This window comes from Oncorhynchus gorbuscha, linkage group LG07 (assembly GCF_021184085.1).
Source record: "Oncorhynchus gorbuscha isolate QuinsamMale2020 ecotype Even-year linkage group LG07, OgorEven_v1.0, whole genome shotgun sequence".
NCBI lineage: Eukaryota > Metazoa > Chordata > Actinopteri > Salmoniformes > Salmonidae > Oncorhynchus > Oncorhynchus gorbuscha.
Window position 1 is genome coordinate 54,167,895 of NC_060179.1, and position 24,120 is coordinate 54,192,014.

At 44.8% G+C, this 24,120-nt stretch overlaps 1 protein-coding gene across 1 annotated transcript in view; it reads left to right on the forward strand.

The window, feature by feature from the left end:
* LOC124040032 (outer mitochondrial transmembrane helix translocase-like) overlaps nt 1-24,120 on the forward strand; it is a 135,262-nt gene that overhangs the window by 40,729 nt on the left and 70,413 nt on the right. The window contains 4 exon segments of the mRNA XM_046356741.1: nt 10,512-10,561; nt 10,563-10,589; nt 10,591-10,681; nt 14,936-15,111. Coding sequence (XP_046212697.1) covers nt 10,512-10,561; nt 10,563-10,589; nt 10,591-10,681; nt 14,936-15,111 — 344 coding nt within the window.

Below are 24,120 nucleotides of genomic sequence, written 5' to 3' on the forward strand. Positions count from 1 at the left end.
CAGCTCATCCAAGATGGCACATCAGTGCGAGCTGTGTCAAGAAGGTTTGCCGTGTCTGTCAGCGTAGTGTCCAGAGCATGGAGGCGCTACCAGGAGACAGGCCAGTACATCAGGAGACGTGGAGGAGGCCGTAGGAGGGCAACAACCCAGCAGCAGGACTGCTACCTCCGCCTTTGTGCAGGGAGGAGCAGGAGGAGCACTGCCAGAGCCCTGCAAAATGACCTCCAGCAGGCTACAAATGTGCATGTGTCTGCTCAAACGGTCAGAAACAGACTCCATGAGGGTGGTATGAGGGCCTGACGTCCACAGGTGGGGGTTATGCTTACAGCCCAACACCGTGCAGGTCGTTTGGCATTTGCCAGAGAACACCAAGATTGGCAAATTCGCCACTGGCACCCTGTGCTCTTCACAGATGAAAGCAGATTCACACTGAGCACATGTGACAGAGTCTGGAGACTCTGTGGAGAACGTTCTGCTGCCTGCAACATCCTCCAGCATGACCGGTTTGGTGGTGGGTCAGTCATGGTGTGGGGTGGGGTGGCATTTCTTTGGGGGGCCGCACAGCCCTCCATGTGCTCGGCAGAGGTAGCCTGCCTGCCATTAGGTACCGAGATGAGATACTCAGACCCCTTGTGAGACCATATGCTGGTGCGGTTGGCCCTGGGTTCCTCCTAATGGAAGACAATGCTAGACCTCATGTGGCTGGAGTGTGTCAGCAGTTCCTGCAAGAGGAAGGCATTGATGCTATGGACTGACCCGCCCGTTCCCCAGACCTGAATCCAATTGAGCACATCTGGGACATCATGTCTCGCTCCATCCACCATCGCCACGTTGCACCACAGACTGTCCAGGAGTTGGCGGATGCTTTAGTCCAGGTCTGGGAGGAGATCCCTCAGGAGACCATCCGCCACCTCATCAGGAGCATGTCCAGGCATTGTAGGGAGGTCATACAGGCACGTGGAGGCCACACACACTACTGAGCCTCATTTTGACTTGTTTTAAGGACATTAGATCAAAGTTGGATCAGCCTGTAGTGTTGTTTTCCACTTTAATTTTGAGTGTGACTCCAAATCCAGACCTCCATGGGTTGATACATTTGATTTCCATTGATCATTTTTGTGTGATTTTGTTGTCAGCACATTCAACTATGTAAAGAAAAAAGTATTTAATAAGAATATTTCATTCATTCAGATCTAGGATGTGTTATTTTAGTGTTCAGTGTATAAAGTGACGTTGTTTAAAGTGACTAGTGATATATTTATTACATCCAATTTTTTATTATTAAAGTGGCTAGAGATTGAGTCAGTATGTTGGCAGCAGCCACTCAATGTTAGTGATGGCTGTTTAACAGTCGGATGGCCTTGAGATAGAAGCTGTTTTTCAGTCTCTCGGTCCCAGCTTTGATGCACCTGTACTGACCTCGCCTTCTGGATGATAGCGGGGTGAACAGGCAGTGGCTCGGGTGGTTGTTGTCCTTGATGATCTTTTTGGCCTTCCTGTGACATCAGGTGGTGTAGGTTTCCTGGGAGGCAGGTAGTTTGTCCCCGGTGATGCATTGTGCAGAACTCACTACCCTCTGGAGAGCCTTACGGTTGTGGGCGGAGCAGTTGCCGTACCAGGCGGTGGTGCTATCTGTAAAAGTTTGAGTGTTTTCGGTAACAAGCCAAATTTCTTCAGCCTCCTAAGGTTGAAGAGGCGCTATTGCACCTACCTAAACACACTATCTGTGTCGGGGAACCGTTTCAGTTTGTTCGTGATGTGTACTCCAAGGAACTTAAAACTTTCCACATTCTCCACTACTGTCCCGTCGATGTGGATAGGGGGGTACTCTCTCTGCTGTTTCCTGAAGTCCACAATCATCCTTTGTTTTGTTGATGTTGAGTGTGAGGTTATTTTCCTGACACCACACTCCGAGGGCCCTCACCTCCTCCCTGTAGGCCGTCTTGTCGTTGTTGGTAATCAAGCCCACCACTGTTGTGTCGTCTGAAAACTTGATGATTGAGTTGGAGGCGTGCATGGCCACGCATTCATGGGTGAACAGGGAGTACAGGAGAGGGCTGAGAACGCACCCTTGTTGGGCCTAGTGTTGAGGATCAGCGGGGTGGAGATGTTTTTTCCTACCCTCACCTTGGGGCGGCTCGTTAGAAAGTCCAGGACCCAGTTGCACAGAGAGGGGTCAAGACCTAGTGCCTCAAGCTTAATGACGAGTTTGGAGGGTACTATGGTGTTAAATGTTGAGCTGTAATCGATGAACAGCATTCTTGCATAGGTATTCCTCTTGTCCCAGATGGGTTAGGGCAGTGTGCAGTGTGATTGCGGTTGCGTCGAGGGTGGACCTATTGGGGCGGTAAGCAAATTGGAGTGAGTCTAGCGTGTCAGGTAGGGTGGAGGTGAAATGATCCTTGACTAGTCTCTCAAAGCACTTCATGATGACGGAAGTGAGTGCTACGGGGCGATAGCCGTTTAGCTCAGTTACCTTAGCTTTCTGGGGTACAGGAACAATGGTGGCCCTCTTGAAGCATGTTGGAACAGCAGACTGGGATAGGGATTGATTGAATATGTCCGTAAACACCCCCCAGCCAGCTGGTCTGTGCATGCTCTGAGGACCCGGCTACGGATGCTGTCTGGGCCTGCAGCCTTGTGAGGGTTAACACGCTTAAATGTTTTACTCACATTGGCCGCTGTGAAGGAGAGCCCGAAAGTTTTGGTAGCGGGCTGTGTCTGGGAGCAAGACATTGGTGTCCGCGATGGGGCTGGTTTTCTTTTTATAATCCGTGATTGACTGTAGACCCTGCCACATACGTATAATGTCTGAGCCATTGAATTGCGACTCTACTTTGTCTCTATACTGACGATCTGCTTGTTTGATTGCCTTGCGGAGGGAATAGCTACAATGTTTGTATTCGGTCAGGTTTCCGGTCGCCTTGCCATGATTGAAAGCAGTGGTTCGCGCTTTCATTTTTGTGCGAATGCTGCCATCAATCCAAGGTTTCTGGTTGGAGAAGGTTTTAATAGTCACTGTGGGTACAACATCACCGATGCACTTGCTAATAAACTCGCTCACCGATTCAGCGTATACATCAATGTTGTTGTCTGAGGCTATCCCTATTCCCTCAACCCTTGCTCTCAACACACGAGACATGTATGCATTGCATGCATGTGACCAATAGGGCCTGACCTATAGCATACCATAATCACATCAATAAATGTATTATATTAAAGTCTGAACACCATAACACGTGACCGAAAAATGGATGCAGAGGACGTGACAAATAAACTTGAAATGGGGGAATGTTTACTGGTTGCTCAGGAGGTAAAGGGGAAGTCAGGTGTGTGTAATACATTTGACTAGTTGTGTAAAATACTGGAAATCAAGAAAAAGAAGATAATATGCATGCATATTATATGTGCCGAACAGGTGTTGTTAGATTACAGTATACTTTTTTGACTATATATTTTCGGATTGTTTGGAACAATGTAAACAACACTAAATGCATTATAAGCGTACTAGTGAATCTGTTGTAATGTTGTTTTGAATCCTTTATTACAGCAAAGACTAAAAACAGTCGCATTCATTCGTGAATGCAATTTCCAAAATGGAACTGTTTAGGCCTATTTATTGTTTACGGCAATTATTCAATGGTCATTTTGTTATTTTATTTTAAAACTAAAATGCTTGATTGCATTTCAAATCACGAATGACTCCTGTGTGTTGACATGAACAAATAAATGATTTATTGATACAGTAGCCTATGTAGTAAGTATTGGAATATAGGCTTGAGTACGGTATTAAGACTTAACAGGATGTGCTCTTAGGCCTACAACTCAATGGTGGTTATACAAAGCTGCTATGCTAAGCCTACTAATGATAAAGACATTACTTATTGTTATAATGATCGTCATAATAATAATAACAATAAGAAGGAGGTCAAGGAAAAAGCAGGGTTGTTATTATTATAAATAATAGCAGAGAAGCTGGTCTAACGAAAATAAAGGGGAAAGCCTTTATAGCATAGCAAAGATTTAAAACTGCTGAATTTGTGAAATTGTTTATCCAACATGTTGTGGTTTCCTGAGGCATGGAATTAGTAGGCTATTATATAAACACTCAAACAGGCAACAGACGCAGGATCTGGCTTATTTCTGCAGATATATATGGCTGATTTTATAAAGCCAGGCGCATTTAATAGTTAGGCTCTTGATCAGGGGCGCAACTTTCACTGGGGACGGGGGACACACGTTGTGCTTAAGTTGTAAAAGCAAGCAGAGCAGAAACTGGCTACTCTTTAGTTGACTGAATATAACTGGCAAGGTAACTGCTGTTTAACTTAACAGAAAACTAAACTAGTGTTTATTCACAGTGCTGAGCTAGTATTGTAACTGACATGTACAGTAATGTTAGCTAATGTTTCATCCCCTCTCAACTGAGGTGAATATATAAACTACACTAACTAGTAACTACCACAGCCATGTCAGCTCTAGCTTCTAGTTATCTGTCAGATAGTAATAATAGCCAGCTCATATCACTATCTAACAGATGTTGTTTGTATGGAAATGTTTTGTAGCCTTTATTTTGTCCCGTTTCAGAAGTTAATGAACTTGGCTAGCTTTTACTCCTGACAGCCCGTTCCCACCCTTAGCATGAAAAATGCAGACCGCGCCGCAATGATCTCTGTCGAGACCTGCAGGTCCCGCGGGATGCAGCTGAAGCTTAAACCTGAAGCTTAAAGCTACGGTCTGGGATCTGAGAATAATGGTCATTTCAATTATTAACCTGTAGTGACACCCCATCCCGTGAACGGGACCGTTGTCATCATCTGACACTAATTAGCATAACGCAACGGACATAAATCTTCCTAGAAAATCACAAGTGAAATATATTGGAACACAGCTTAGCCTTTTGTTAATCACCCTGTCATCTCAGATTTTCAAAATATGCTTTACAGCCAACGCTAGACAAGCATTTGTGTAAGTTTATCATAGCCTAGCATAGCATTATGCCTTGCTAGCAGCAGGCAACCTTGTCACAGAAATCAGAAAAGCAATGCAATTAAATAGTTTACCTTTGATAAACTTTGGATGTTTTCACTCACGAGACTCCCAGGTAGACAGCCAAAGTTCATTTTTTCCCAAAATATTGTTTTTGTAGGCGAAATATCTCTGTTTGTTCTTCCCGTTTGGCTGAGAAATCGCCCGGAAATTGCGGTCACCACAACGCCGAAAAATATTCCAAATTAGCTCCATAATATAGACAGAAACATGCAAACGTTGTTTAGAATCCATTCTCAAGATGTTTTTCTAATATCTATTCGATAATATATCCGTCGGGACAATTCGTTTTTCACTAGGACCGATTGGAGTAATGGCTACCTCTGTATTTTACGCGAGAATCTCTCTCGGAGCCACCATGTGACCACTTACGCAATGTGGCCGCCTACGGCTATTCTTCAACAGAAATGCGTAAAACTACGTGACAATGCTGTAGACACCTTGGGGAATACGTAGAAAGCGTAAGCTCGTTGATGGTACATTCACAGCTGAATAGGGAGTCATTGGAACGCAGAGCTTTCAAAACCTGGGGCACTTCCGGATTGGATTTTTCTCAGGCTTTCGCCTGCAACATCGGTTCTGTTATACTCACAGACAATATCTTTACAGTTTTGGAAACTTTAGTGTTTTCTATCCAAAGTTGTCAATTATATGCATATTCTAGCATCTTTTCCTGAAAAATATCCAGTTTAAAACGGGAACGTTTTTTTCCCAAAAATGAAAAATATTGCCCCCTAACACCAAGAGGTTAAACCATTTATTCTATTCTTGGATAATATAATGTATAAACGTACACCAAGGTAATTCTTTGTCATGCCTCATTTTAGGAGGATCAGATGGTGACAGGGGTCTCAGCAGGGTCAGGCAACCATAGAAGCGTCTGCTAAATGACTTAAATGTAAATGTAAATGTAAGACCAATCTGTGGCAGAGGTGAGGTGAATTGGTGCAGATACAATACTTTATTCCCTCTGCAGCAAACACTGGACAAGCCAGATGCTATTTTAAGGCAGTCTGACAAACCTCCAAAGTTGACTGTGTCAAGGGTTGATAGAGGCTTTCCCCAATGACACAAAACATGTAAAGCAAAAATCTGAGGAAGACCTGGTAGAAGCTATTGATGGTGATGAATGGATACAGATAAGTTTGAATTTCCAGTCATGTTCATATCATCTCAGACATAAATTACTACAGTTTAAGACCATCCATAGAATGTACTGTATGCCAGTGAAACTGAATATCATGCACTCAGAAATGTACTTCCTCAGCTGGAGGTGTAAAATATGAAAGGGGACATATTTGCATATGTTATGGTCTTGTGTAGGCTAGCTGATTTCTGGCCAAGAGTATCTTCTTTTTTTTCTCAGCATGTCTACAGATTCTCCCTTCTCCCTGTTTTTGTTTGCTTAGAAATGTTGAAACTGGAGACTGTTTTCTGAAGAAACGGTGTAACCAATCATTTATAGTGGCTAAATGCATTGCCATTAATTGAAAGGTTGGTTTTCCTCCCACAATGTCAAGTTATGTATCACTAGATTTGATTTATTACACAATGAAATTTTCACAAGGTCTGGATGACTTACATGGAATACAGTAGGACTAAAGGAGTCTGTATTGAAAACATGCCCACGTCAGGGGAGATGCATATCTAGCTGCTGGGCTGCTCAGTCCTGGTCCTGGGGGTCTGCTGTCCTGTGGATTGTCACTCTGGCCTTGGCCTAACACACCTGATACCAATAATGAATGTTTCACTAAAATCCTAAAGCTAAGTGGGGTGTGTTGGGTTGGGGGGCTGCAGGGTGGTGGACCGTAAGGGGCAGGACGGGGCGACAGAAATATATTGTGTGCAAGTAAAAAGAGCTCTACGGTACTATTAGTAGTATGAGAATAATTATGTGGAGGATTTGCTGTTTCTGTGCGTTAATGTATATTTGAAATGTATGTGTTTTATTTATTTAAATTAAAAAAGTGAAAGGTGTGAACGGTGAAGGAAATTGTGTTGGGCGAGAGTTGAGTTATTGACTAGACTGGTGGGGCTCGGGCGTGCAGTTTGTTAGTCTTGGTTAAAGGAGCAACACAATATTTTATTATTGAATTACCTTTGATCTAGTTCAGTCTTATTAATCACTTAAACAGGTTTAATAATGATCTCTTACATAGCTTGATGACTGTGGGTATTTTTGCTTACTGTTGTTCTAAATAGAGACTGCATATTGGATTGTATAAAATTGCAGGAAATTAGCTTTAGATGACCCACAAATTCAAGGAGAGGACCCCCAGACCCCACGTCAGGTTATGTCCCCACCACTCCTACAAGCAAAGTGGCACCCCTGCTATTGATTATAGACCTAATTAAGTTGGGCTTTCCTCTCTTCTCACTTTTCTTAGACAATTAAGGCAAGGGCTGTTTTCTCTCCGCTTCTGCCTCCGCCACATTCTTCTCAACACCAAAATGCGATTAACTTTTCTATTATACACGTAGAAACATGGCCTATGAAAATGTGCCAATTCAACAGCGCACAGACATATTTCAGAGTTGTGGACAGTCAACGCTAACGTGGGGGAAAAAACACATTTGTTATAAAACAATATTATTTGTATTTGTGTTGCACCATTGTTCTTACATAATATAACCATATACAGTTTCAGTAGCAAATGTCTTAGACTGATGGACTGTGCCATCCCCATTCTCTCTGCGATGGATCAGTCCACTCAGACAGACGCAAATCAGACAGTCTTGTACACCATGATTTTTGAAATGTATTCACCAGTCGACTAAATGGGGTCAGCCCTAATATGGAATGGTTCCTAATGTCTTGATGACTTTAACTAATAGATATATATGCAATGTAATGTACAGTAATGCAATGTATATTTAGAGACCTGAACACAAGGTACTGTATTTCACACACACACACACACACACACACACACACACACACACACACACACACACACACACACACACACACACACACACACACACACACACACACACACACACACACACCTGTTCCATATTTATTCATACCAAAACATTTAATGCAACACTACCCACCACCTGTTAAACATCTGTGCTAGAATTGGGCACCGGACCCAATAACTCCCCCAGATTGCCACATTGGACAGTCATCTGGAAAAACGCACGGCATCTCTCTCACCCACCCACAACAAAACACTGGAGTGAAAACCACTGAAGAGAGCAGAGAATTAGCAGAGAAGGCACTGAACTGATGAATGAGCCTTCAATAAGCCTTCATCAGGACACAATTAGTAGAGACATGCAGAGGAGATGGAATTGGAGCATGCCTTCATTTGAAGCGGGAGGACTGTGAGGATTCCATTAACAAGCATTGGGACAAGCCACATTACTCAGGGTAATTTTGATCCTGAGTAAACATTCCCCTCACATCTACTAGGGCAATAACTTGAACAGCTCCATGAATGAAGTCTAGGTAAAGTATGGTGGGTGGACCCCAATGCTGACCGTTAAATTGAACAAAGTCTTCTAAAAGATTTGTCTCTATTCAGATCATTAGAATCTTTTCCATTACCAGATGTTCGCCAAGGTTCTGACCGACTGTGTTTAAGTGGAATGCATTTAGTAAGAGTACTAAATCCACAGTTGGTGCGGGACTGTACTCTGTTTTGAAATGGTACTCTGAGACGAGATTAGCTTCCGCCCTGCCCATGTCTGAGATCTTTAAACGGCATCAACAATGGGCTTAATATAATATATAATATATGCAATTTAGCAGACGCTTTTATCCAAAGCGACTTACAGTCATGTGTGCATACATTCTACGTATGGGTGGTCCCGGGGATCGAACCCACTACCCTGGCGTTACAAGCACCATGCTCTACCAACTGAGCTACAGAAAGAAAGAAACCAGAGAGAAACCAGAAAGCGTCTTTATGGATGCGTAAGGTAGTGGTATTGCATTCTCCCCTGTGCGTGTGCGTCTGTGTGTCTGTGTCTGTGTCTGTGTCTGTGTCTGTGTTTGTGTTTGTCCGTCGGCGCGCGAGCGTGTGTGTATGTGTGTGCGCGCCCATGTATTTGTGCGATGCAGATTGTCCGGCTATACCGAGGTCCACATTTACATGGGCCTAATCTGGGCCAGATGTTCCAGGATGACACAGAAAATGATAAAAGGCCCCATACCCTGGGAAAGTCATGTGACCTTGTGACTGGCGCTGTCATTCCCCCATCGTCAGCCTGTTGTGCAGCTAATTAGATGAACATTTGCTTGTTAGTATAACTACAACACGGGGAATATAGGTGGGGTCATTTTTAATTCTGTTGTTTTAATAGCTTTGGTCACTGGGACATTAGGCATACAGCTGTGGTGCTTGTAGTTGTTTGTACTGTGCAACATGTTAAGATGGCTTGTGCTCAAGGACTATTTCTGTGTTCGTTAGCCTCACACATTTTTATCTCTTTGCCTCTCTGCCCCTTTTTTACTTTATGGTTATTTTGTTTGCAATTAATTATTTCCAAATATATTCTACTGACCCTGCTGTAAGCCGTTGTTCAGATTCAGAAACGGCTGTCGAACAACCAGTCCATTTGTCCTACATACATAGGTTAAGTTTAACTAAAGTTTATCTACCCACATTTCAGCTCTGCGCTCCAAGAATCGCCGCAGTCATGTATTTTTTAGGACCGTCCAGAGACGACCGCCAGGTTAGCTGACTTGCTGCTTCTCTTAGGACTCACTGTTGGCCTAGATTAAAATAGTTATTTTTCTGTTCAATGTGTTCTAGTGGAAATATGTATTCGAATCCACAGCGTTGACCTCTGACCTGTGTATGCTCCATACTCTGGGGCCCTAAATAACTAAAGCGCGGCCAAGCTAGCGCTTCAGAGGCCAATAAACAACAGATGTTTCAGACTGGAAACAAGGAGAGATTTGCTTTGAAAAAACAACTCAAACCCTTATAAATAAACTAAGGAGAGAACATCTCTTCTACCATATGCAATATGGACGTTAGTTTAGTTATTTAGTTGCGCCCAAGCTTACAGGGTGAATGCATGTGGTCTGGTAGGCGGTAGCTATCTTGCCTCAGTAGACTGAATGCTTGCAAGTTAATTATACTGTGAGCACGCAAACATCATTAGATATGATACTCCAGTTTTGATATGAATGATGTCCCTTTTTTCAATAATGCATTAATGTTACTGCCGTAAGCCTGCTTCGATCCAATCCTTTAAGAAAATGTAATCCATGTAATTTAATGTCTCATTGTTGAGGGCTCAGTGGGAATGAATGAGTGAAGCCTGACACTGGTTACCTGAAAGCTTGACATATTCCTAGACTTCGGGGTGCAGTCCCATCACCTCACAGTGGTATCCATTGTAAGCATACTGTAGGTTCGGTAGGTATCCATGCTCGGCTAACTGATGCCGGCCTGGTAACATGTTGAAACTCCCTGACATTGTCCCTCTGTTTCCCTATGCGACAGTGCTAGAGGAGATTCCGCGGCAGCAGCTTGGGGCGGTAAGCTACTCGTCGGCGCTATGCGCTGGGCCACTTCTACAAGTGCCCAGGCTCACTTCGACGTCCCCTGGGCCGCCAAGTACGTCTCCAATAATCCCTGCATTCCCTTCATCGACGATCAAAAGCGCAATTTAGGTCAGTGCCGCCATTCTCTTTCTCTGTGTGCGTTTGTCTGTCTGTCTCTTTATTTCCACTCTCTTTTTCTGTCTGTCTCTTTATTTCCACTCTTTTTCTGTCTGTCTCTTTATTTCCACTCTTTTTCTGTCTGTCTCTTTATTTCCACTCTTTTTCTGTCTGTCTCTTTATTTCCACTCTATTTTTTTGTTTCCTTTTCTGCATCTCTGTCTCACCCCCCCTTTCTTGACTTTCAAGCTGCATTTGGTGTGTAAATGTAAGTGTTTAAGTTCTTATGTTTCCATTCAACCTCACATCATTCTCTTATTTAACGGCGCTGCCGTGCTGCCTCCGTAGACCTTAGTGTTTGATTGGCTCTGTGACTGCTGGGCTAGCCCTGTCCATTGGTAGTCCGACTTCATTGCTGATTTGAATGCAGAAGGGAGATGAAGCAGATACTGAGCAGGAGAGCACACACAGCACAACACCCTAAGATGAGGCTTCTACACACACCAGCCTTCATTATCAGCTCTGCTGGAAAACCACTGCCTCTCGGCTTCTATGAGAAGGAACAACATCTTATATCAGACCTGGAGGGGTGTGTGTGTGTTTCACAGAGAGACAAATATGTGCGTGTGTGCTTCAGTGAAAAACGATAAATGTCTTTCTCTCTCTCTCTCTCTCTCTGTGTGTGTGTGTGTGTGTGTGTGTGTGTGTGTGTGTGTGTGTGTGTGTGTGTGTGTGTGTGTGTGTGTGTGTGTGTGTGTGTGTGTGTGTGTGTGTGTGTGTGTGTGTGTGTGTGTGTGTGTGTGTGTGTGTGTGTGTGTGTGCACGCGCACAAGCGTATGTTTGCACGTCACTTGTGTATGTGTGAGAAAGAGTGCGAGACTGAGAGCGATAGATACTCTTTTGAAAGTGTTCACACACCTGTCACCTCTCATCCACTCCAGTGTTCAGAAGGCAACATCCTAATTAGAGGAGCTGGTAAATGTTTCATTCTACAAGTCTCCTCTGCCCCGGTGCTGCTACTGCGCTCCTCCTCTCGCCCTCCTCCTCTCGCCCTCCCCCGCTACGCTTTAATCTTATTGTTCCTTTGTGTAATGTGTTTTGCTTGTAGCTCAAGTAAGCAGGGGGTAATAGGGTGCAAGCACAGATGATTTCTGACTGGCCCTTTGAAAGGCCTAGGAATGCAGAGAACAGGAGAGGCGCTGTAAGAATAGCTGTGGAGCGTCTCTCCAACTCTCTCGAGTGGTCTAAAACAGGGAGCTTGCTGTGACCAGGGGAACAGGTGTCAGGTCACAGAGCACACAGGACAGGACAATGGCCCTCCTGCGTCACCAAGATTGGACGGCCCCTGAGGAAGATTTAGGAGTAAACAGCTTCATGTTACGAGTTTCATCTGTACTCCGATTGGAATGAAATATGTGAGTTAGCAACTCATACAAATTGCACAACGCATCATTTGGTGCCAACTTGCTCTGAGTGGTGCCTGTCTACCTAGTGAACTTAGTAACCTGTGTGGGTTTTTTTTCTTACTTCTTCTTCAGAAGCCGAGTTTGTGCCAGTCTCTAGCCTACCTGCCTACCTTGCTACCATCATACACACTGTTTCCCCACCTCTTTCTGTCTTATCTCTTTATATTAAACTTTCCTCCTACTTCTCTCATCTTTGTTTGCCTTCCTCCTCTTTCTTTCTCTCCCTCTCTCATTTTGTCTCATTTTGGCAAGGCACTATGGGAGGGGACTATGTCAAAAAAATGGTTAGGGTGGCTATCTAAGCAATGAGCCAAACCAGAATGGCCCTTTGGACAGAAGTTGGACAGACCGCAGGGAATGGGTGCTGTAGCCTGTCTGTGTGCTATAGTCACTGTCACCAAACTGAAGTCTCCCTGTCCCTACACTGTCCACACAGTGACCATCCCTAGTTCCCTACAAGGGAATTCAGCATCTCCAGCTTGGCTCCGGACAAAACAACCGTCTGTGTTTGATGTGTGTGCACTCCCTCACGCAACGTTGTCCCGTCTGCCGCTTTTAAAAAACGAGCCAAGCTGCAGGAAATGATTGACCTTGTAGTAACTCTGTTTCCCGCTCCAGCAGGTCAATTGCGGGACATGTTTATTGGCGGCAGTAAACCCTTATTCTCCACAATCAGTTTAAATATGGTTTTAAGACGATGTCATTAGAGAGATAACTTCATGACGTACAGCCTCGATAAATCAATACAAAACATTCTGTCTGTCTGTCTGTCTGTCTGTCTGTCTGTCTGTCTGTCTGTCTGTCTGTCTGTCTGTCTGTCTGTCTGTCTGTCTGTCTGTCTGTCTGTCTGTCTGTCTGTCTGTCTGTCTGTCTCTGTCTGTCTCTGTCTGTCTCTGTCTGTCTGTCTGTCTGTCTGTCTGTCTGTCTGTCTGTCTGTCTGTCTGTCTGTCTGTCTGTCTGTCTGTCTGTCTGTCTGTCTGTCTGTCTGTCTGTCTGTCTGTCTGTCTGTCTGTCTGTCTGTCTGTCTGTCTGTCTGTCTGTCTGTCTGTCTGTCTGTCTGTCTGTCTGTCTGTCTGTCTGTCTGTCTGTCATTAGAAACAGGATCTCACCGTGTCCACTCCCCGCATGATGTCACCGCCACACAACCGGATCCTCAGCAGACAGGGCTCCAAGCCTTTCTGTTGTGTGTACAGTTCCCAAACACTCAACATACAGTGCATTTGGAAAGTATTCAGGCCCCTTGACTTTTTCCACATTTTGTTATGTTACAGCCTTATTCTAAAATTGATTAAATAAAATCCTAATCAATCTACACACAATACCCCATAATGACAAAGCGAAAAAAGTTTTTTTAAATATTTTTGCATATGTATAAAAAAAATCAAAACAGAAATAAGTATTCAGACCCTTTGCTATGAGACTCGAAATTGAGCTCATGTGCATCCTGTTTCCATTGATCATCCATGAAATGTTTCTACAATTTGATTGGAGTCCACCTGTGGTAAACTCAATAGATTGGACATGATTTGGAAGGGCACACACCTGTCTAAGGTCCCACAGTTGGCAGTGCATGTCAGATAAATAAACAAGCCATGAGGTCAAAGGAATTGTCTGTAGAGCTCAGAGACAGGATTGTGTCAAGGCACAGATCTGGGGAAGGGTTCCAAAAAAGTTCTGCAGCATTAAAGGTCCCCAAGAGCACAGTGGCCTCCATCATTCATAAATGGAAGAAGTTTGGAACCACCAAGACTCTTTCTAGAGCTGGCCGGCCGCCCGGCCAAACTGAAAAACCGGGGTAGAAGGGTCTTGGTCAGGGAATTGACCAAGAACCCAATGGTCACTCTGACAGAGCTCCAGTGGACTTGAGGCGTCTGTTTCTCAAACTAGGCACTCTAAGGTACTTGTCCTATTGCTCAGTTGTGCACCGGGGCCTCCCACTCCTCTTTCTATTCTGGTTAGACCCAGTTTGCACTGTTCTGTGGGGAGTAGTACACAGCGTTGTACCAGATCTTCAATTTCTTGGCAATTTCTTGCATGGAATATCCTTCATTTCCCAGAACAAGAATAGACTGACAAGTTTCAGAAGAAAGTATTGTTTCTGGCTATTTTGAGCCTGTAATCGAACCCACAAATGCTGATGCTCCAGATACTGGATAAGAGCGTCTGCTAAATGACTTAAATGTAAATGTAAATGTAGTCTAAAAAAGGACAGTTGTATTGCTTCTTTAATAAAAACAAAAGTTTTCAGCTGTGCTAACATAATTGCAAATGGGTTTTCTAATGAACAATTAGCCTTAGGAGTGATGGTTGCTGATAATGGGCCTCTGTACTCCAATGTAGATATTCCATAACAAATCTGCAGTTTCCAGATACACTAGTAATTTACAACATTAACAATGTCTACACTGTATTTCTGATAAATTTGATCTTCTTTTAATGGACAAAAAAATATACTTTTCTTTCAAAAACAAGGACATTTCTAAGTGACCCCAAACTTTTGAACGATGTGTATATTTCATAGTGTTTACTGTTCAACTGAACGATTGCGCATTCACTGACTTAGATGTCAATTCTGATGAAAGTCAGTATGGCCAAAACATAAATGTCTTAAAAAACAAATTGAATCAAAAATTTTATTCAAAAACCAGAATTTTACCACAACTTTCCTGCATTGTGAACTGAACTGTGTTCTTAGCTGTGCCCTATTCCTGTGTGTCCCTGTGCTGTGCAAAGTCTGCAGAGTGCAGTCCGTCTATGGTGGTATACTTCTGAACTGTGCTGTATGTGCTTGCCTGTGCAGAATTCCCAGAGTGCGGTCCCTCCATGGTGGTCCACATCAGTGTTCCATTTGGTGTCAAACACCTGGAGGAGGCCAAGGAGCAGGTGGAGCCTATCATCCTGGTGAAGCTGAACAAGCTGCTGCCTGGCTTGCCACAGCCCGACAGCATCAAGTGCAAGAAGTGGAGATACTCACAGGTGAGAGGGGTTACTCAGACAGGAGTTTTACTGTATTACTTCATCGAGTGAGGAGAGATAAGACCAGGAGTTTTACTGTGTTACTTCATCGAGTGAGGAGAGATAAGACCAGGAGTTTTACTGTATTACTTCATCGAGTGAGGAGAGATAAGACCAGGAGTTTTACTGTATTACTTCATCGAGTGAGGAGAGATAAGACCAGGAGTTTTACTGTATTACTTCATCGAGTGAGGAGAGATAAGACCAGGAGTTTTACTGTATTACTTCATCGAGTGAGGAGAGAAAATACCAGGAGTTTTATTTCATTCACTCATTGAGAGAAGAGGAAAAGTTTTTTTTTCTTCTTCATATAAACTTTAAGAGATAATAACTGTTGCTACTTCACAGTCCTGTCAAGATACATGGAAAGAAGGTCAGAGGGTTAGACTCGGTTCCGTAAAACTCATCGTCTGTGTAAAGAACGTTGATGAGTGACATGCTGTGTCGATCATGATCACGCCGTACTAAACTTAAACCTATTACGTTTTTCTGCTTCTGTATACCACATGAGTGTAGTGTACGGAGACTGCTTGGACATGGTGTTCCTTTTTCAAGTAGCTCCAATGTCCTGTTTACTGTGATGTTTCCCTGGATCTCTATGTTCCTCTTGGACCAGATACTGTGACTTTATTTACATTATTTATGTCCAGCAAGAATATGTCCTCCAAGGGCTCTCGTAGCTGTTCATCACTCTTCTGTAGTGATTGAAGTACACACTCGGCGATTGCATCACTCAATCTCTTAAATGTGCTCTCTCTCTCTCTCCCTCTCTCTCTCTTTCTCTTTCGCTCCAACACACACCCACACACGTTCTGCTAAGCGAGGCTGGGCTGGGCTGGGGGTCAGAGGCCACAGAACATCTGTGTGGGAGGCCACATCACTGGGAGTGCCAGAGCATGGGCCAAGGCCCACTGGAACTGGATGGGCCATGATAGAACACACACACACACGCACATTTGTACTGTAACACACACACACACACAAGCACATTTGTATTATAATATAGACACACACCCATTCATAATGGAATGTGCAGACACACACACATATGCACACTCACTCATACTGTACACACATCAGCTCCCTGTCAAATGCACTAGCAGTCATTCTAACAAAGACCATTGTGACAGAGAGACACAAATGCATGATTGAACAGTTATATCAGTTTAACTGTTGCTACAATATAGGAAATAGGTTGCATGCTCTTTAGATTACTTCTCTTTTGAAGTAGACGTATTCTCAGCTGCCGAATTCTCTTGCTTTCCTTGCGATAAAACGTGTTTATATTGTGGAGTTTATCTTAAGGTCCCAAACCCTCCTCCTTGGCGCTCCATGCTCTTTGCCATGGGAAGTCAGCCTCACACTGTATATGGAGACGGCAGGGCCCAGGGCCACTTTATCAACGTACCACTAGAGTGAACCAAACAATTTGTCCATGGCCACATTTCAACAAAAATGCTTATCATCAATTGATTTACATGGTGATGACCTTTTCAAGGATGCATGAGCAAACAAACAATTATGTTTTTGGGGAGGAGTGGGGATGGAGGGAGGTGGAGGGTGGGGGTTATGATAGCAGCACATAGTAGCCTATAACGATGCCTATTAAAAGCCCCAGCAGGAAATGGATACTATTTCCTTACCCTTAGCGGTGCAGGGCAGCGTACCTCGATGTTTATCCATCTGCTGCCTCTCCTCTTAGTACAGGCCTCTGACAGAAGCTACGACACGTACACCGGCTTGTGTGTTTACACTCCCAAGTCATTAACACACTTAACTCTCAGCATTCAGGATTTAAACATGAGGAAGACAGTTGGCCGCACGGCTGATTTGATATCTGCCTGTCTGGCCAAAGGCGGTGCATTTTATGGCTTGATCTGTGGTATCCCACCACGTTCATCCAGAGGTAACTTGAGCACAGACAGTTTTTTGGATTGCAGGATAACTGTAGCACAAACAAATCATTGTCTCAATACACATTCTACTGTAGCTGTGGAAATAGATACATCTGTGGCCATGACAACAATTTGGCTTCAGTAGTGTAGTATACAATCAATGCGTCATTTATCAGTGAAGGACAGTGAGCTGCCGATTCCACTCAATAGCTCAGCAGCAGCATGAAGGTCTAATCAGCCCTCTCTATTGGGTCTAGTGACCGTTAGGGCCACTCCACCTGCTGCTCTATGGCCCTTCTCTCTCTCTCTCTCTACCCCCCTCTCTTTCTGTACCCCACCACCCCCTCTGTCTTTCTCAACTAATTAGGTGACGAGCTCGGTGGCCGACTGCCCAGGGCAGATGACGCCGCTGTCCCAGCCTCTGTTGGTGTGTGGGGGCGACGGCTTCACACATTCCAATTTCGACGGCTGTATCGAGTCTGCCCTGAAGGTGTTTGACGTTCTGAAGTCCTCTCTCTGATGCCTTAAGGGGTGGTAGGGGGGGGGGGGTGGGAGTATAGTGTGGGGGCCTCTATGTGTACAGTATGCTAGCCCAGAGAGGGGGGTACTGCCATTGATCCTATCCCCCCCCCCATCATGGATGAAATCTGTCAAATAGAAGAGAACTGTCCACTGAAGTACTTGATATGTTTTTTTAACATGTTGATGCTATGCTGTGTTCACTTGTGGTTAGATGTGGAACCGGTGTGTATATGACCCACTAATACAACAAGGTGGACCATGATTCCGTTCCAAGGAAGTACTTTACGGAAAGTAAATATGGTGTTGTTACTCAGGATTTCTCTCTAAACATCTGATTTTGGTTCAGATTGAATAAAAAAGTTGAAAACTAGATCTCCCCCTTTGTGTCTGTAACTCCACTTTCTTTTTACTCAGAAAGATGGCAGGTGGTATGGGAACCAATCAGCACAGAGCTCAGAGCAAAGTCGTACAAAATGGATGTGGGTAGTCAAAAAGCAATTAGAAAGTAATCAAGATCCCTTAATGACTTCTAAATACATTAGGCAAAGTAGGCACACTATGTTCTGTTTGACTAACACCATACCTCACCCACCATTGATGTAGCCAGAGGACTCTGGGTATGACTGCCTGGTATGGCTAACACCAGGTCTGCCCTGTGCTCATGAAGGTCAAGTGTCCCAGTGAGAGCCCTGTGGCCCTGCCAACCCTGCCACCCCACCCCCATACAGCGCCCGTGGTGGTGTAATTCCACCCGGGGCAGCCTCCCGACACTGACCGAGTTCAGCAGCTTAGTGGCGGGACAGTAATCTGGGACAAAATGTTTGGCAGCCGGTCTGGAGAAAGAGCCCCCACTAATCCGACATAATTACAGCGTTTTGGGCCGGAGATCCAGGCTGTTGCAGCTGGGGTAGTAGTAGGCTCACTCCACTCTACTTACAGTCTGCAGTAACAAGCAGCACCCAAACACACACACCCAGTCTGCAGCTGCAGGACCCTGATCGCCCTTAGGCCCCATGCAGTCCCACCCGCAATGGCACCAGGCTCTGCCTCCACACTGGCAGTGGGAAAAGGCCTGTGTGTGATTAGGCTATGCCCTCTCGCGTGCTAGCACTATCAACACAGTGAGCCACAGCAAGCCCAGAATGCTGAATTATGAACAGCCCACTGCACAGACTTCACACACTGGCTTGAAGAGGCCAAAACCATCAAGAGAAACAAACGAGAGCGAGAGTGGTTTTAGGACACTATCGTAGCTGATTGTATCACCCTGATCTCTGTTCTTGGGGTTTGGGTATTGTCCTTTATCAAAGGGTTTGCCCTGTTTTTGGATGTATTTTTATTATCGATCTAACACTTCTTTCCCCCTGCAGTCACTGAACAGTGCGTTAAATGACGAGTGTTTTCTCCTCCACTTAACTGAATAGGTGAAATCAAGGTCAGACACAAGCCTATTTCGCTCAGGGGCATCTTATATGTGAGTATATGAAAACAGAATATAAACACAATGGTAGAATAAAATGGAAGTGTGTCATTTCCAGTTTCTCCAGTTTTACTGCAGTGCAGGACTGTCTGCTTTCCAATGGGAGTGTGATATGAAACCAACCTTCCACAACTCGCACGAGTGCATAATTGTAAAGGCCCAAGGGGTGTGAGTGCATGCTTGTGTACAATACAATACTATGCATGTGTTTGATATCCTGTAACATATGCACTCAGGTCGCAATGACATTCACAAAAGCACACGGACAGTAGATTACATCAGTCAGTGGACTGTACCCCTTGTGCCACACTGAGCTTCACATGTGTTAGGGGCAGGAGGAGAGAGATGGAGCCTCCTCGGATTACATGTTAATGCTCGTCCAGGGCACAGAGACTGGTTGGAACAGAACCCAAATGCAGCAGGAGAGCGACGGGTAGAGGGGGGTGGGGAGAGACTAGCTTTTTGCTCCAAGGGGATGCATAATTCATCGCAGTCATCCTGCGAGAAATAGAAGTCAGCTGCCTGGATTGCACTAGCCTTGCCACGGCGTTGCATCAGCTGCCTGCTTCTCTGCTCTGCCTGCCTGCCTCTCTGCTCTGCCTGCCTGCCTCTCCGCTCTGCCTGCCTGTCTGACTCTCATTAACACGCCCATCCTCAGCTGGGGGTCTTTGATCTTTTTTTAGCGTCCGACAAGAATTAATTGGTTAAGGTTGAAGAGAGCTAGGCGGCGGAGGGGAGAAGAATACTGGGGATTTGTATTTGGGTTGTTGAGGAGTGTGTGTAGGATGTGGGGTGCTGGTAGAATAAACCCGGTACTGCCAGCGGGCTTGTGTGTTGTTGGTTGGATTGGGGACTGCCGGGTGATTGTTCTGTGGGAAGAGTGAGAGGGGGACAGAACAGAGCAGTGTCACGTTTGGAGCAGTGAGAAGAGCGGCGCGCACTGTGTCGTTCTCGCTGGCTGGCTGGCTGGCTGGCTGGCTGGCTGGCTGGCTGGCAGGCAGAGCACTCGCTGGCTTGGTAAATGACAAAGTCAAGTGAAGCCTTTGTTTCACTGCCAGAACTCATTTAAAATGTTCCCCCAACTCCTTTTCTCTTTTATCCACCCTACTCTCTCTCTCTCTCTCTCTCTCTCTCTCTCTCTCTCTCTCTCTCTCTCTCTCTCTCTCTCTCTCTCTCTCTCTCTCTCTCTCTCTCTCTCTCTCTCTCTGTATCTCTGTCTCTCTCTCTCTCTGTATCTCTGTATCTCTGTCTCTCTCTCTCTCTGTATCTCTGTCTCTCTCTCTCTCTCTCTCTGTATCTCTGTCTCTCTCTGTGATTTTTTACAGCATTGTACATGCATGCACAAAAGGGCCTCTCCAGATCCAGACTGTGTCTCTCTCTCTGTGAAGAGTCCCCCCACTCATCTTTATCCCCCATCGCACAAAGCAGTTAAGCATGCTGCCGGAGACACTAGGCTCATGGTGCGTCTGACCTATTTTCGTAGGCTATTCCAATGGAGCAAGGCTGCTGTGCACTATGGGTAGATGATTTGCATTTTTGCAAAGTCACTGGCAGATGGCACCAGAGGTTGAGGAGATAGCAGCTACCCCCCTCTACCTCCATCCCCCAGTCCTCCTGTTAGGGCCACAAGGGCAGGATTCAGGTCATGGCTTGTCATGTGACTCCACTTTTGGTGGACACCCCCAGAGTGGGATTAAAAGTCTCTGAGCACTCACTCTACTCTGCTCCCACTGGGGATGGATAAGTGTCGGGGGGGGGTATTTGTGTTTAGATCCAAGAGTATTTCTCATAAGATTACTCTGTTGGTGGAGGGCTATTTGCTCAGGGGGAAAGATGTTTTCAGGGAGGAAATGAGGAGAAATGAGGCTTGGGTTTTCAGGATAAGCGAGTCCACTCTTGTGTGCACGACGGTGTGTAAGTGAGTGAGTGCACGCTACAATCATGTGTGTTTGTGTGTGCGTACATGCATGGGCATGTGTGTGTGTATGTGTGTGTGTGTGTCAGACAGGAGATTGGGATGTTTAGACTTCTCCTCTGCCTCCACAGAGAGCCCAAGCTGGGATAACGAGAGAGGCGGTGCACAGCCCCATGGGAGGTGACGTCACCAACAGCAGTCGGCTCTCTCTCTCTCTTTCTGTGGCAGGTAGGCAGGAACAGCCGACAGCCCTCTGAGCACAGTCAGTCGATCGCCTAAGAGCTCACTATTGATCCTGGAGGGAGGGACAAACAGCCTTGTTCTACTTAAGGCCAGCATCCCGGAGTCGCTTCTTCACTGTTGACGTTGAGACTGATGTTTTGTGGGTACTATTTAATGAAGCTGTAAAGAAGTGTAAAGAAGGCCAGTTTTATTGCTCCTTTAATCAGAAAAACAGTTTTCAGCTGTGCTAACATACTTGCAAAAGTGTTTTCTAATGATCAATTAGCCTTTTAAAATTATAAACTTAGATTAGATAACACAACATGCCATTGGAACACAGGAGTGATGGTTGCTAATAATGGGCCTCTGTACGCCTATGTACTGTGCCTTGCAAAAGTATTCATCCCCCTTGGTGTTTTTCCTATTTTGTTGCATTACAACCTGTAATTTAAATGGATATTTATTTGGATTTCATGTAACGAACATGCACAAAATAGTCCAAATTGGTGAAGTGAAATGAAAAAAATAACTTATTTCAAAAAATTCGAAAAAATAAGTGGTGTGTACATACAGTGGGGAGAACAAGTATTTGATACACTGCCGATTTTGCAGGTTTTCCTACCTACAAAGTATGTAGAGGTCTGTAATTTTTATCATAGGTACACTTCAACTGTGAGAGATGGAATCTAAAACAAAAATCCAGAAAATCACATTGTATGATTTTTAAGTAATTCATTTGCATTTTATTGCATGACATACGTATTTGATCACCTACCAACCAGTAAGAATTCCGGCTCTCACAGACCTATTCGTTTTTTAAGAAGCCCTCCTGTTCTCCACTCATTACCTGTATTAACTGCACCTGTTTGAACTCGTTACCTGTATAAAAGACACTTGTCCACACACTCAATCAAACAGATTCCAACCTCTCCACAATGGCCAAGACCAGAGAGCTGTGCAAGGACATCAAGGATAAAATTGCACACCTGCACAAGGCTGTGCTGGGCTACAGGACAATAGGCAAGCAGCATGGTGAGAAGGCAACAACTGTTGGCGCAATTATTAGAAAATGGAAGACGTTCAAGATGACGGCCAATCACCCTCGGTCTGGGGCTCCATGCAAGATCTCACCTCGTGGGGCATCAATGATCATGAGGTAGGTGAGAGATCAGCCCAGAACTACACGGCAGGACTAGGTCAATGACCTGAAGAGAGCTGGGACCACAGTCTCAAAGAAAACCATTAGTAACACACATTTACATTTAAGTCATTTAGCAGACGCTCTTATCCAGAGCGACTTACACACGACGCCGTCATGGATTAAAGTCCTGCAGCGCACGCAAGATCCCCCTGCTCAAGCCATGTCCAGGCCCGTCTGAAGTTTGCCAATGCCCATCTGGATGATCCAGAGGAGGAATGGGAGAAGGTCATGTGGTCTGATGAGACAAAAATAGAGCTTTTTGGTCTAAACTCCACTTGCTGTGTTTTGAGGTTGAAGAAGGATGAGTACAACCCCAAGAACAACCCCAAGGTCCTGTGTAGCTCAGTTGGTAGAGCATGGTGCTTGTAACGCCAGGGTAGTGGGTTCGATCCCCGGGACCACCCATACGTAGAATGTATGCACACATGACTGTAAGTCGCTTTGGATAAAAGCGTCTGCTAAATGGCATATATTATATTATTATTAACACCATCCCAACCGTGAAGCATGGAGGTGGAAACATCATTCTTTGCGGATGCTTTTCTGCAAAGGGGACAGGATGACTGCACCGTATTGAGGGGAGGATGGATGAGGCCATGTATCGCGAGATCTTGGCCAACAACCTCCTTCCCTCAGTCAGGCATTGAGCATTGAAGATTGGTCGTGGCTGGGTCTTCCAGCATGACAATGACCCGAAACACACAGCCAGGGCAAATAAGGAGTGGCTCCGTAAGAAGCATCTCAAGGTCCTGGAGTGGCCTAGCCAGTCTCCAGAGCTGAACCCAATAAAACATCTTTGGAAGGATCTGAAAGTCCATATTGCCCAGCGACAGCCCCGAAACCTGAAGGATCTGGAGAAGGTCTGTATGGAGGAGTGGGCCAAAATCCCTGCTGCAGTGTGTGTAAACCTGGTCAAGAACTACAGGAAACGTATGATCTCTGTAATTGCAAACAAAGGTTTCTGTACCAAATATTAAGTTCTACTTTTCTGATGTATCAAATACTTATGTCATGCAATCAAATGTAAATTAATTACTTAAAAATCATACATTGTGATTTTCTGGATTTATGTTTTAGATTCCATCTCTCACAGTTGAAGTGTACCTATGATAAAAAATTACAGACCTCTACATGCTTTGTAAGTAGGAAAACCAGAATCGGCATTGTATCAAATAATTGTTCTCCCCACTGTATGTATTCCCCCTCTTTGTTATGAAGCCCCTAAATAAGATCTGGTGCAACCAATTACCTTCAGAATTCACATAATTAGTTAGATTGCACACAGGTGGACTTTATTCAAGTGTCAAATGATCTCAGTACATATATACCTGTTCTGAAAGGCCCCAGAATCTGCAACACCACTAAGCAAGTGGCACCACCAAGCAAGTGGCACCATGAAGACCAATGAGCTCTCCAAACAGGTCAGGTACAAAGTTGTGGAGAAGTACAGATCAGGGTTGGGTTATAAAAAATATCTGAAACTGAACATCCCATGGAGCACCGTTAAATCCATTATTAAACCATTGAAATAATATGGCACCACAACAAACCTGCCCAGAGAGGGCGACCCACCAAAATTCACAGACCAGGCAAGGAGGGCATTAATCAGAGGCAACAAAGGGACCAAAGATAACCCTGAAGGAGCTGCAAAGCTCCACAGCTTTGATTTAAATATCCATGGTATCTGTCCATAGGACCACTTTAAGCCATACACTCCACAGAGTTGGGCTTTACT